At 42.9% G+C, this 13830-nt stretch overlaps 1 protein-coding gene across 1 annotated transcript in view; it reads left to right on the top strand.

Annotated features, from left to right (window-relative positions):
- The first annotated feature begins 393 nt into the window (after positions 1 to 393).
- LOC137631765 (DNA damage-binding protein 2-like) overlaps positions 394 to 13830 on the top strand; it is an 88189-nt gene continuing 74752 nt past the window's right edge. Inside the window, exons 1-3 of the mRNA XM_068363708.1 lie at positions 394 to 547; positions 2806 to 3073; positions 8511 to 8648. Coding sequence (XP_068219809.1) covers positions 543 to 547; positions 2806 to 3073; positions 8511 to 8648 — 411 coding nt within the window. The 5' untranslated portion in view covers positions 394 to 542. The remainder of the gene's footprint in view (positions 548 to 2805; positions 3074 to 8510; positions 8649 to 13830) is intronic.

The following is a 13830-nucleotide window of genomic DNA, read 5'->3' as shown; positions in this document are numbered from 1 at the left end:
TCGTCAATACCTTAGAATTTTGTCAGCTTGCTTTCAGTTTTGGCTAAGCATCACACAATAACAAATTGAATAAATCAAGTTATGTTATTAAAAAAGGAAAATGTATTACCTTGCCTTATCCATTGGCATGGCTTATATTGCACAAGGGTCCAGGAGCGTCGAAATACATTAAATATAAGAATAATGCTTTATGCAACTAGAAAATCGGTTGCATATCAATGTTTTACCATGTAGGTTGCACTTTCACATTTCAATGGTTGCTCAAAAAATGCAAAAATCAACATTAAATTGCTGATCGAATGGGTATAGACCAAACCAAAGTCAGAACACTTCTCTGCTGTCACATTTTTAAGAAGCTTCCTTGTAAATGAAAAAATAAAAATTTTAACCCATTTCTTCACATAATTGCTGTAAAGGATAGATTAAAAAAAGTAAAACTCAAATATATCAATTGTTTTCTGGCAACACTGGAAGTTATTACGAAACCTGCGTTTGATATTGTTTATGTGTTTCGCGGATCTTCTGAAATATTGTTTATAGTTATGTCGTAAGTTCTGGTTTTCTTTATTTAATGGTCAATTAAAAGACTTAAAAAGTAGATGTTGTATAACTATACAAACCGTTTATGTTCTCTTTGTTAATTGTTATGCAATATGAGAAAAATAGTCTCTAACTTATGTAGATTCCAGGCTAAAATCCAAGACTATGACAAGGCACCCCCAGGTATGCTAATGTCGGACAAGCTATGTCAATCTTTTGATGTTACTGAGACAGTGGTTCATCAGGGATTGATCAGAAGCGTAGAATATAAATTGTAAATGAGTCAACTTCTAATGTTATAAGTACCCCTCGTTATTCTTATAGTTGCAATTCCCTACAGCCTGTGGCAGATATTTAGGTAGTGGTAACTGCTATCTTCACTTTGACATCAGCCACAGAACAGTAGAGGTGTACAGTACATCTCGACGTCCTCAACTGATAGTTTTAATCTAATACTTGGAGCCTTTGTATATCAGCGGCCAGTTCATCCAGCGTGACAAAAACTCCCCATATACACCCCCTAATATTTATTCTTTTTTTTTTTTTTAATAACTGGTCTTGCATTCAATTGTGTTCAAGGGATATGTAGTGTTTCCTGATTACTGTATGTGTTACAATTTTCTATATCCCCTTCTGTTATCCAACATATTTACCTAATGCTGTTCTATTTGTTGTGTAGTTGTATAACAACAAATACAATGTAAACCTACTTAAAATTGTTTTCTTTGGATATTGCTCATGCTTTGTTGGAAGAAGAGTTCCTTCGACACCGAGTCCAAACCGGTGGAATGCCCCGCCCCCCCCCCCCCCCCCTTTACCGTCAGTGTCTGCTGATTTCAGAAGGTGCTAATTACAGTATATTTCACCTGGCTGTACTGTTGTGGCCTCTTCCCTGTGAGTCCAGGAAGTCCAGTCAATAGGAAGTTATGTATGCGTAACTCCTGCCGTTACGGTGTGGGTTCCAGCAACTTGCCTTCCAGAGTGAATCCTGAAAGTTGTCCCATAGCTGACATTTGGTGGAGGTATTTTCACATACAGTATTTTACTTATGCTGGTAGGAGTTAGGGCCAAGAGTTATCCCATAGTGGGAAGCAACATTGGTTTTCACTACTCTTGTACAGACTAAGCATACACACTGCCAGTCTCAAAGGAAGGGCACCCTTCTTTTCCTCTCCCTTCCTGGATGATATCTCTCTCATGATGCTGTACGTGCCGAAGTGGTAACCTTACGTGCTGGTGCTACTGCTGCTTCCCCTTTCCATTTGCAAAGTTCCAGAAGCGACAATCAAATGTTGGGATGTGACACCGGGCAAAAAGTCACTGAAGAACAGGATAAGCAAACAGTATGACTGTGGAGTCTCTTGTTTTGCCGGCACAGTTTACTAGGAAGATCAGCGCTGTACCAAAACCTAACGCCTTAGAATCCGTTGAGTTACGAGATATAAGGGCGTATGTTCCTTGTACCGGCGTCGTCTCGAGGCACGAGCGATGTTGATCAGGATGCAGAGCCATGGTCTCGTCCCTTTCCTGGCAGGGAAGTTCCCCAGACACTTCAGTAAGTCTTCCACACACACAAACTTCTATACGACCACAATCCAAATAGCCCCTAATATACAAGCACGCAAGAAGACTTTATAAGGCGTGAAGAATGCTGCATTGGATCCTAGGTCTCCACTAGACAATCCTCCACTGGCAGGAAGTCAACGATCTCCACTGGACCAAGCTCCTCAATTCTTTAATCCATTACACCATGATCCATGAAATAAAGCTCCATGCTCAAGTAACAAGTTCTGGTTTCTATCATTAGGAAAAATACAAATTTCTTTAAAATTTGTCTTTTTCCTGACTTTGCAAACCTGAACCCTTTAATTACACATCAGCCTCAAACACCCTGCAAGTCCTAGACCGAAAGGTCAAAAGTGCTACCCTTGTTGACTAATGGGTGAGGGTTTGTTGCTCTGTCAATGTTTGGTAGTTATAACTATCTCGTTGAATTTTAGCAGCTGATCCAGCTTTGCTGAAGTCATACTTCTTTTAAAGGACTCGAGTTTGTAGTTAGGAAAAATACAAATTGCTTTTAAAAATTGTTAAATGCATGAATTAATTTGCTATGTACTGTAACATTGAATATCAAGTTGTATGATTAAATGACTGATTAACATTACTGGATGATTTTTGAAAGTATTTTGTCTTAATCTATGATATGCTGGAGGTTAAACATTCATATTTAACATATATTTTTTTTCTTTATTTTGCAAACTCAAGCTCCAAACGACCCAGGAAAGGCAAACAGCCGAATTACAGAGAAGATTCAGACCCACAATCTGATTCCGAGGATGATTTTGTATTGCCCCAGAAATTGTCAACTTCTAAGTCTAAAGTGTTCAAAGAGAATGTAAAGAATGCTGAAAATTGTCCCAAAGCCTCTACATCTAGAAAGAAGGATGCCGGCCCCTCTAAAGCCTCATCGTCAAATAAGAAAGATACGCAAAAAAATAAGAAGAACCGGCATAACAAGGAAAATTTTCCAATAGTAAGTATGTACAGTACCATTTATTGCAAATAGTTTTTGTTTCCTTTGTGTATTCAAACCTTCTGTCCTTTAAGATAAGGAATACAGTATGTTGTTGAAAGGACTACTGAATCGTTAACAAGGTAGTGGGGAATGTCATTTGGTGCGAGGGGGAAAGCCTGCCCATGTGCATGCCACTGAATAGCCAATTTTGCCTTTGGGCAGAACCAATGTGGACATATAGTACTGTTATGCTGCTCTTTGATTGTTGGATCTGCTGTATTCTTATTTTTGTTTGTAATAAGGCTGGTTTTTTATTTGTTCATACAGTCAAACCCTCATCTTTTAATTGAAGAATGATTATAGCAAAGCCGAAAACTTGGCTTTTACTGGCAGGTGGTGGTGAATCATCATCATCGCCCCCCCACCTTCCAGTATACCAGTACAATACTTTGATATCAGCCTGTGAACAGAAAAATAAGAACTGGCTTCTGAGATTAAGGCTGATGCTTGCACACACCCTTTGGCATACATGGTCGCATGATCATGAATCTCCTACAAAGAGGCAAAGTTCTCCAGTACATAAAAGGTCTAAAGTACAGTCACTCTCACTTTTTGATGATTCCTTTATGCATGCAAGCAATTATGGACAAGATCGCCCATTGGTGTGATAGCGCTTTTTGAGCTGCAGTGGTAAAACTAAGATTTTGCCATCTCTTGGTGTGGAATGCAGTACAGTACTTACCTGAGCACTCCTATGTGAATAGGTACTCACAAAGTACGGTTCACGCATGCTGATGTAATAGGCAACGCTCAACTAGGTGGCAATGAACCAGAATACTCACTCTCCTGTGGAGGCTTCTAAGCCACGTTGTGCATATCCTTGTGGGAGGAGGTGCGTCATTCTACATAAGCACTCACCAACCTGAGTGCTCATAAAAACAGAAACACATGCTCAGGATTATGCACACCCTCGGGCATGTGAGGTTCCCCGGCTGCAAGTACTCACTTTGGCTATCACCCTCGCCTGGAAACACAGGTACCAGAATTCACTTGTTCTCCTAGCCGTATAAGATTACTATTTTGAAAGAAGCTACCTGTTGGCAAGCGATCTCCCCTTCACGATCAGCCTTGATCTGTCGGAAGGAATTCCTCAACCTCAGTGAATTCCCATTAGGAGCTTCAAGCAGTTTTGCCCACCCTAGGATCTTGGCTCTGGAGTGGAATGTAACCAATGTTTTCAAGTCTCTTCTTATGTGTATCCCATACAAACCTATGAGATGAAGTTAGTTGGCGGGCTTTTGGCAAATAAGAAAAGATATGAAATTATCATGGATATTATGTAAATTCTAGCTTCATTTGTTTAATCTTAAATAACATACTTTACTTTATCTAAAAAAAAAATATTAAGTGTTCCGTAACTGGAAGACAAACTAATGCTATTTATAGGGGTATAACTTTCGGCGAAGTGGAAAGAACGAGCCATTAGAATTTAGCGAGGGTCAACTACCAATTCTGCTAGTTAGTGGGGTTATGGGGGTAGCTAGCTACCTCTCTCACCCACACACCTCTGACTCTGCTTCACTTTGCTTTTGGCTCGGATAGAGAACAGTTGTTGCTGCTCTTCTTCCTCCATTTTTGACTGCCATTATTAATCTGTTTTGTCTTTTTCTTTTTCAGTGTGTGTGCCGAGTTCTTCCACCGGCCATGCGTACCTGCCCTTGTTTGGAGGGCTGCACCTGCTGTAAATTCATGTCTGCGGTGGATATGAATCCTCACAGCCTTTGTCCCGTCTACCGAGGTCAATGCTGTGACGAAACTAACTAGTGTAATGAGTGCCAGAAGTGGTCTGCCTCCCAGTGGGAAAGGTTTGGCCATAGGCAGAAGAAGTCTAAACAGGACTCTTCTCATTCGAAGACTGCTTCGAAGCAGAAGAAACCCAAGGCTTCTTCCTCCGCTTCCCGACCTTCCTCCGAAGCTCCTACTCGGACGGCTTCCTCCGGAGGCCCCACGAGTAGTAGCGTGGGCCGTTTAACCCCTGGTCAACCTTGGTTGGTTCTCGAGAGACAGTGCTGCCTCCCGTAGTGAGGTAGTTCTAGCTCTCCTCCCGAGTAAGGCCTTACTCCTTTCTCCTATGTTACAGATGTGGCCTTAGTTGGGTTTGCCCGATTCTCCTTTCAAGGATGCGTTACTACGGTTCCTGCACCGGAGTGTGGATCTACAGCGATTGTCAGTGTCAGACGTCGACCCCTTGACCTTAATCGAAGTAGTAGTTTCGTAGACCTTGTCTTCTACCTTGCCACCGGATCCTGTGACTGCGTCTTCTGCTTCATCTGCAGCTGCTGCTGAGGTCTGCGCTCCTTCCCCTGACTGACATCCTTGGGGGGAAGGGAAGCAAAGTCCAAGGCATGTCTCCTGGAAGTGTTATGCTTTCTAGTAAAGGGGCACTCATAGAGACTCTTCAGAGGCCCACTGATGGTCAGATTGCTGATCCAACGGTTTCTGTTCGATATCGTGTTGGTGGCAGAAGACCTCGCTTTGTTCGTCCTTCTCTTCGCCTTCAGGGTGCTCCTGCTCTGTCGGTAGAGAGACGCCTCTTCACATCTTTGACTCCGCAGTCTTCCTCTTCGGAGGAACCTGCCCAGCTTGCCTCTTTTGATTCACAACTCTCACTTTCTTCTTCGGCCTCAGTTTCTCCTCAACAAACTTTGATTTGTTCGTCTCCTCACAAGGGTCACATTTCTCCACTGGATCTTCCAGCAATAGCTCAACGGCAACGTTCTCCATTTCGTCAGGCATCTGCTCATCAGGCCGGCCATCGACCTGCAGCTCGTGAATCGCCCACTCATCCGACAGCTCGTAAATCGCCTGTCCATCGTGAACTGTCTGCCCAGCCGTCTGCTCGTGAACCAGCCACTCGTTCGACTACTCGTGAACCGCTTGTAGCGAGACCTGCCTTGATCTTCTACCCGATAGCATTCTCCCAAATGTTAAGCGCCTGCTCAGCATTCGCACTCGTTTCGTAAATCGTCGCCTTCTCGTCAATCGCTGACTCACCATACTACAAGCCAATTTTCGGCTGTTGACCAGAGAGTTTCTTCCACCAAACTCAAGCCCCGTTCACCTCAGCGACAAACGCATCAATCACTGTCAGAGCATAAACATCCAACGGTGTGCGAATCGCCTCAGCGGGAATCGTCGGCCCACTGTCTGCCTTCTCGTCCAGCGATTCCTGAATCATAGACCCACCACCCATCCTCTCGTCCAACGGTAGCGATTGACCCCTCGATTTCATGTCGGCGCTTGTCGACGCATAAACGCTCTCCTGCTCGACAATCGTCATCGCTTCACCAGTGTGAGGCTTCATGTCAGCAATCACCAGCATGTTCACACCACGATGCATAACAGCACGACCGCTGGGGAAAGAGGAAGAGGGCAAGTTTCAGTGGTTTAAGATCCTGAAACTTCCAATGCCTTGGAAGGAACTGTCGTCATTGTGCCCAAAGTCCTCATCATCGGGAATGAAGACTCCTCGGAAAAACCCTTCGACCTCTATCCCTTTGGGGGAACTGTTTTATAGCGCATCCTTGGGTAAGCAACCCTGGTTCAGCGCCTTGATCAGGGCTGTGACTCAGACCTTCGTACCTTTGTTCCCTTCGTGACCTGCGGAAGCCTCTGGGGACTTCCTCCATTTCGACCAACCCAGGAATACGGACCACGACTGCTTTTCCCCTGAAGAGGGAAGAGAGGTGTTCAGGAGCTCCAAGGTTAGAGGTCTCCCCTGCAAAACCATTGTCGCCTCTACCCACCGATGCTTCACCCACCGACTTGAGAGACTCTCATATCTCATAGGGAAGAGTCAATTTCAAACTCTCCCCTTCTGTCACCGACGGACAAAACCTTTGGAGAGGACTCCGTTTTGCCTTTGGATCCTGTAGAGGTGCGTAGTTCTCTCCCCACCAAGAAGATCATCACATACAGACCTATAGTCTTGGTCCCCTGTTTCCCCTAAAAGGGAATCAAAGAACTCCAAGACATTGCCAAAGTCCTCTTCTAGGACTCAGAGACGTAGAGAATGGGGGCAGAAGCTGAGTCAGTCTTCCTATTTTCGACCGCGACCCACTCCGTGACGAGATCTCGGCAGTGGATGATGACGATAACACTGCCAGCCCAGCATCAGACGGTGACGAAAGGGAGTCAGAACATGCCTTTTGGCAGGTTCGCAGGGTCTGACCACTATGAGGGTCCTTCACGGGTTACTAGATCCAGAGACGACCCCTCAAGAAGGCAAGGACACATTCCTGGGCTGTGTTCTAGGCACCCAAAAGCCTCTGAAGTCCAGTGCAGCAGTGCCCTGGTCTGGGGGGTCTAGGGACGCTCGATGTAAGATCGCCTTGCAGCTTGGAGATTACTGTGTCAAACCGAACAGGCTCGTCCGCCAAACTCTTCCCACCTCCGGGTGTCAACCAGAGGAGTTTCTATGAGGTTCTGGAGGAACCTTGCTCGACCTTGTCTCTCCATCACTCTCTTGAAGATCTGACCTAGGGAATCTCTCTAGAGAGGCTCTCTTCGCTTCAGGTCCCGTTCTCAGCATCGGAGATCGTGAACCAAGTGAACGTTGTGAAGTATGCAATGTTGGCGACTTCGCTGCTGGGTCTTTGGTTGGAATCTGTGGGAATCTTGGTACGGACCAAAGATTTCTCTAAGGAAAGTACCATGAAGGCTATGGAGACCTTCCTTCTCTCCGGCACCCAAACCATAGAGTTTCTTGCCCACCAGGAGGTGAACCTGTGGGCCAATATCATCTTGAAGCAAAGGACTGCAGTGGCCAAGAGATTCCACCATCAGGTCCCTAATGCCGAGATCACTAGGCTCCTGAACTACTCCCTGGAGTTAAGGTCACACTGATCCTGAAGGTCAGAATAAATTTTTGACTATAACTGTCAAATGTTTGATATACATGAGACCAGGAGCAAAATCTTAAATATTTGCTTCTAAAAATATGATTCTACATATCCAAATTGTGAAAATGCAGTTTTGAAAATTGGTAGGTAAAAAGATCAAGGGATTGAATTTTTCACGAAGGTTCTTGTGGGAGGGAGGGGGTATGTCATGTCATGTCTGGCACTCGTTATAGTTTACTCTATTCAGTATATTAAGATTGTTATAATCTACTATATTCAGTATAGTGAATGAGCCATTGCCTTGAAGTATGTAATGAATACTGGTTAGTTATTGCAATAATAAATTTAATTAAGAGAGTTTTTACCTTTGTATGAAGCCATTTGCTACTATCGTTTAAAAATCTTGTATCACGTGCATTACATGTATACGCTGCATTGGGATCAATGGATTAAATTTGAAAATCCTATCTATGATTTTTTAATACTGTGTTTGACATATTTCTGCATGTATGGCAATAATTATTTGATTTTTTAATTTTTTATATATTTTGCAGGCGATACAAGATGTACCATGGGTAGATAGACAACCACTGCAGCAGAAGAATAACTCAATAAATTTCTCCAGTTGTCATTTATTGCATTTTTTGAGAAATAGAAGTTTTGGAATTACACCACCTTTCTGGCAAGAACAGGTAATGCAGATTTATTTACCATTTGTGTTACTCATCATTTTAGGTTTGTTTTACTTTATTGATAATCAATGTGTAGTATCATACTTTGTTTTGATGCAAATACAAACCTTTCTTAATCTGACTAGATGTTTTCAGAACAAGTTGGAATGGGCTGTAAATCATTAGCAAGGTAGTAAGTTACCAGAAGGTATTATGAAGGGATAGTCTCACCCACCTGCCTGTCCAAGACAAGCTTCATTTGATTTCTCTTGCTTAGAGAACACATATACTGCTTTTGTTCTTAAATTTAAACTTCCTGTTGGAGTTTTTCTTCTGATTTTATTTGTTTGTTGGTTGTATTGAGCACCCCTGGGTGTTCACGCAGATGTCACCTTGGAAGGCACTTGGGCTCACTCGTGAGGGATACGTCTGCTAAAGGTATCTTGACGATTGGTTGATACTAACCTCCTCATGGAAGCAGTTGCCTCAGGATCAAAATTAAATTCCACTTTTTACAGCTATCTTGAGGTGGCAGTAATGTTACGGGAAGTCAAATTTTGTACCCACCCATGCTGATAGCAATGTCAGCAGCGAGAGTCTTTCTATCAGACAATTGCATCATCAGGCTCACGGAGTTTGCACGACCATTCCTGTCTATGACAGAAGTACCAGTTCAGTGCTGGCGGTCCAAACTTGCATCTGTTGTGTTTGGGTGACAGAAATTCAACAAATTTGTTTTGATTCTCCATAATGATATCTCGGAGATGTCTTGGATTATTGTTGATAATCAGCAGTGCCCATCCTTCTCAAAGTATTCTTTAATTTCAGGAATGAAGCAATCATTGAACCACCTCTTGAAGAAAACAGTAACATAGATCTTAAAATTGTGATAGTAGAAAATGGGAAGCTTTAATTTCTTCATTTCTTCTTATCCTTTAAGGCGGGTTCTTTAATCAATAAACAATGCCTAGCTTTATCATCTCCGCATTGCTGAAAAGAAGTACGAAAAGAAGTAAGGTCAGCCAATTCTTCAATGGCTTGAAGCCAGCCCCTTATTTGGGGTTTTGGTGAATATAGGGCCTACATGATAGAAATTTTTTCCCAAACAAATGCCCAGTCTCGTCACAATTAAAAACTTGTCTTGTATGATATTTGCATTTTGTAATTTCTTTAATTCATGCTGGATATGCGAGTGCTGCCTCTTTGTCTTCGGTTCCTATAAATTTTATCGACATATTCCTTCCTTGCAGCAAAATGTTTTACTTCTTTGTAAGGAACTAAACTGATTTTGCAAGAGAAATTTTCATACAGACTTGAGACCATCTGTTGTAATTTGTGGGAGTCGATTGATATACTTCTCTCTGTCATATCCTCTATCCATAAGTTGAATGCCTTTTCCATCATAGATAATATATGGCCACATCCCATGTACCTAAATCTAGCAAAGGAAGGGGCTACATTGTTGGTTAATCGCATTCTTTCTTCCTTTTGAATATCTTCCGGATCGAAGACACGTTCTTCCCATACCCGTGAACGACATCAGTATAAGATTTTTTTTATATCAAGAATTTTGAACTTTTGTACCATTAGCAACACTTGACAAAACCTGTTACCATTTTTGGGCAATAGTCACTGCACTTAAAACATGGTTGTGGTGCATAGTTTCACAGTTAGTACTTGATTATGTTGTAAACTGCCTTTGTACAGATAACTATCACACATTCACGTCACGAAAGAAGCTGCAGCACTATACTGGGAGTGATGTGTGATAAAGAGTGGGTATCTCAATGCTAGCTCCACAAATGTTGACTGGGTATGTACTTGCTGCGAGCAGCCTAATCTACTGTGTGATGAGCAGATCAGCATTTAATTGTAATGTTGTTCACTTTGTAATTTTGCATTGTGCTTCTGAGGCATGACGTTACAGAAATGAATTTCCAGGATATATTGTACTTTTGGTCATCATCATCTCCTCTTACGCCTATTGACGCAAAGGGCCTCTGTTAGATTTCACCAGCCGTCTCTATCTTGAGATTTTAATTCACTGCTTCTCCATTCATCATCTCCTACTTAGTGTTCATAGTCCTCAGCCATGTAGATCTGGGTCTTCCAACTCTTCTAGTGCCTTGTGGAGCCTAGCTGAACATTTGGTGAACTAATCTCTCTTGGGGAGTGCGAAGAGCATGCCCAAACCATCTCCATCTACCCCTCATCATGATCTCATCCACATATGGCAATCGAGTAATCTCTTATAGTTTCATTTCTAATCCTGTCCTCCCATTGTACTCTCAATATCCTTCCGAGGGCTTTGTTCTGAAATCCACTAAATCTATTGGAGATTGTTTCATTGTCATACCATGACTCATGTCCATAGAGTAATACTGATCTCACTAAACTTATATAAAGTGATTTTTATATGTAATTTGAGGTGATTAGAGTCCCGAATTTTACCTAACCTAACCATTGTCTGATTTGCTATTTTAATCTTTCACTAGACTCTAATTCTAAAGACCTGGTATTGGAGATCATAGTTCCTAAATATTTAATTGATTCTACCTCGTTAATACTTTCTCCTTCCAATGATATTTTATCTTCCATTGCATACTCTGTTCTCTTCATCTCTGTTTTTCTTCTATTTATCTTCAGCCCAACCTCGCATGATATTTCGTGCATTCTTGTAAGCAAGCGTTGCAAATCCTGTGGTGTTCTGCTAACAAGGATAGCATCATCAGCATACTCTAGGTCTGCTAAATTCCTATCACCAATCCAGTTCAATCCTTTTCCACCATCTCTGACTGTTCCACGCTTTACAAAATCCATGGGGAGGATAAACAACATAGGTGACAACACATTCCCTTGGAGTACTCTGCTGTTCACTGGAAATTTATTTGATAAGACTCCATTAACATTAACTTTGCACTTGCTATGCTCATGAACAGACTTAATCAAATTTCTATATTTAAGAGGAATTCTATAATAGCGCAGGACTCGCCACAAAATTGGCCAGTGCTCACTATCAAAAGCTTATAAAATTGGCCGGTGCACACTATCAAAGGCTTACTGTACTTTTATTAAGTGGTATCATTAGGTTAATAGTATATAGTCAAATTGGCTGTTGGAGAATCCATGGATAAGTAGGGCTGACTGTATTCTACTAGTATTGATTTAACATAATTGCAGGGGGGACTGAAAAGATTGGGTCACTTGAACCAGAAAATTACTAAAAGGGTCACTGGAGAAATCTGGTTTGCAGGATCAAAAAATTACTTTTGTAAACGCTACCCTCGATATACTGAAGTGTTACTAAAAACTTCCTTCAAAATGTAGGTCTTTGAAGTTTCTCTAGCTTCACTAGACCAATTTGTATATTTTAATAGGTTATAACCCACAATCATTGAATAAATAATGGGTCTTGACACAATTGAATCATCAGTCATGAATTGAGTTGTAGGAAGTAGGTTAGTGGAGGCACCAGCCACCCTTTGAGATACTACTGGCAGAGATGGATGCAGCTCGGTGCAGATCCGTAGACAATCGCCACTGACTCGGGATCCAATCTCATCAAGCTCCTATGCGAACGGATCTGCAATGGAGCTGGCCTTTTTGGCTGAAGTCCAGACCATGTTGAAGAAGGGCGCGCTCCAAGAGGTCCTCGACGGGTCCCCAGGCTTTTTCAGTCGACTCTTTCTTGTCAAGAAGGCATCTGGAGGTTGAAGACCAGTCATCAATCTCTCAGTCTTAAGCAGGTTTGTTCTACAAATCGTTCAAGCTGGAGACGCCAAACACGGCCATTCAGTTAGTAAGGCCTCAGGATGTCATGTGCACCCTGGATCTTCCAGATCCTAATCCATCCGTCTTCAAGGAAGGGTCATCGGATCATACATGAGAACAGGCAATACCACTTCAAAGTGCTGTGCTTCGGCCTTTTGACAGTCCCTTAGGCCTTCACGAGAGTGTTCGCCCTAGTGTCATCTTGGGCTCACAAAATCGGCATCTGTTTTCTTTGCTACCTTGACAATTGGCTGATTCTGGCAGACTTGATAATAACCCTTCTTCGCCACTGAGACAGGCTGCTCGAGCTTTGTCAGGATCCGGGGATCGTGATAAATCTTTAGAAGTCATGTATACAACCCTCTTAAAAAGACTGGTATACCTATGTATGATAATTGACACCAATCTTCAGAAAATCTTTCCATCAGACGACAGAGTACACAGGCTGAGGGAGGGGGCAAGCCCCTTCCTCAGATGAGAAGAGCTCCCAGCCCAACAGTTATTGTGTCTTCTAGGTCACTTGGCATTCCTGATCCATCTAGTGCCCAATGGTCGCCTTAGGGTTTGATCTCTTTAGTGGCAACTGAAATTAAGGTGGAGCCAGCACACCGGTTTCCCAGATACTCTCGTTCCCATAGGGAGAGATCAGAGGACAGATCTTCAGTGGTGGGTGACAGATGAGAACCTCCGCTGAGTGGTAGACCCTCTCGACCCTCCCCTCGGAATTGATGCTCTACACGGGCACATCAAAAGAAGGGTGCAGGCCCACATGCTGCACCATACGGATCCAGGCTGTGGTCCGAGTGCAAAAGGTACCAGCACATAAACCTCCTAGAATGGAGAGATCCCTTTCTAACTCTCAAACAGCTCCTGATAGGTCACTCTGTGTTATTGATGAGCGACAACACCACAGTAGTAGTTTACATAAACAAACAAGGCAGCACCTTTTCGCAGCCTCTATGCCATCTAACAGTAGAGACACTGCAATGGTCAGAAGAGCATTCAGCGTCCCTATCAGCACCCTTTCTGGGCAAGAGAAATGTGTTTGCTGACAATCTGAGCAGAGCAACTCAGATAGTGGGCTTCAAATGGTCTTTGAATCATCTGATATCCAACAAAGTCCTGATTTTGTGGGGTTCCTCGAGTGTGGATCTGTTTGCGACCGCCCTGAACTTTAGGGTCCCGCTTTACTGCTCCCCAGTCCTGTACCCGCAGGCTCTCTGGCAAGATGCATTCCAACAACGATGGGACAACATCGATGTTTACGCATTTCCCCCTTTCTTTGTGATGAGACGGGTGCTCAATATGACCAGATCATTCAACAACCTATGCATGACTCATAGCTCCACCATGACATCTTAGAGAATGGTTTCCAGACTTTCTGCAGCTCCTGATAAAGCTACCAAGGGAACTTCCTCCACGACCATATGTA

The sequence above is a fragment of the Palaemon carinicauda genome, chromosome 40 (assembly GCF_036898095.1).
Source record: "Palaemon carinicauda isolate YSFRI2023 chromosome 40, ASM3689809v2, whole genome shotgun sequence".
Taxonomy (NCBI): domain Eukaryota; kingdom Metazoa; phylum Arthropoda; class Malacostraca; order Decapoda; family Palaemonidae; genus Palaemon; species Palaemon carinicauda.
Note: the sequence above shows the minus strand (reverse complement) of the source record. Positions and strands in the feature narration are given on the sequence as shown.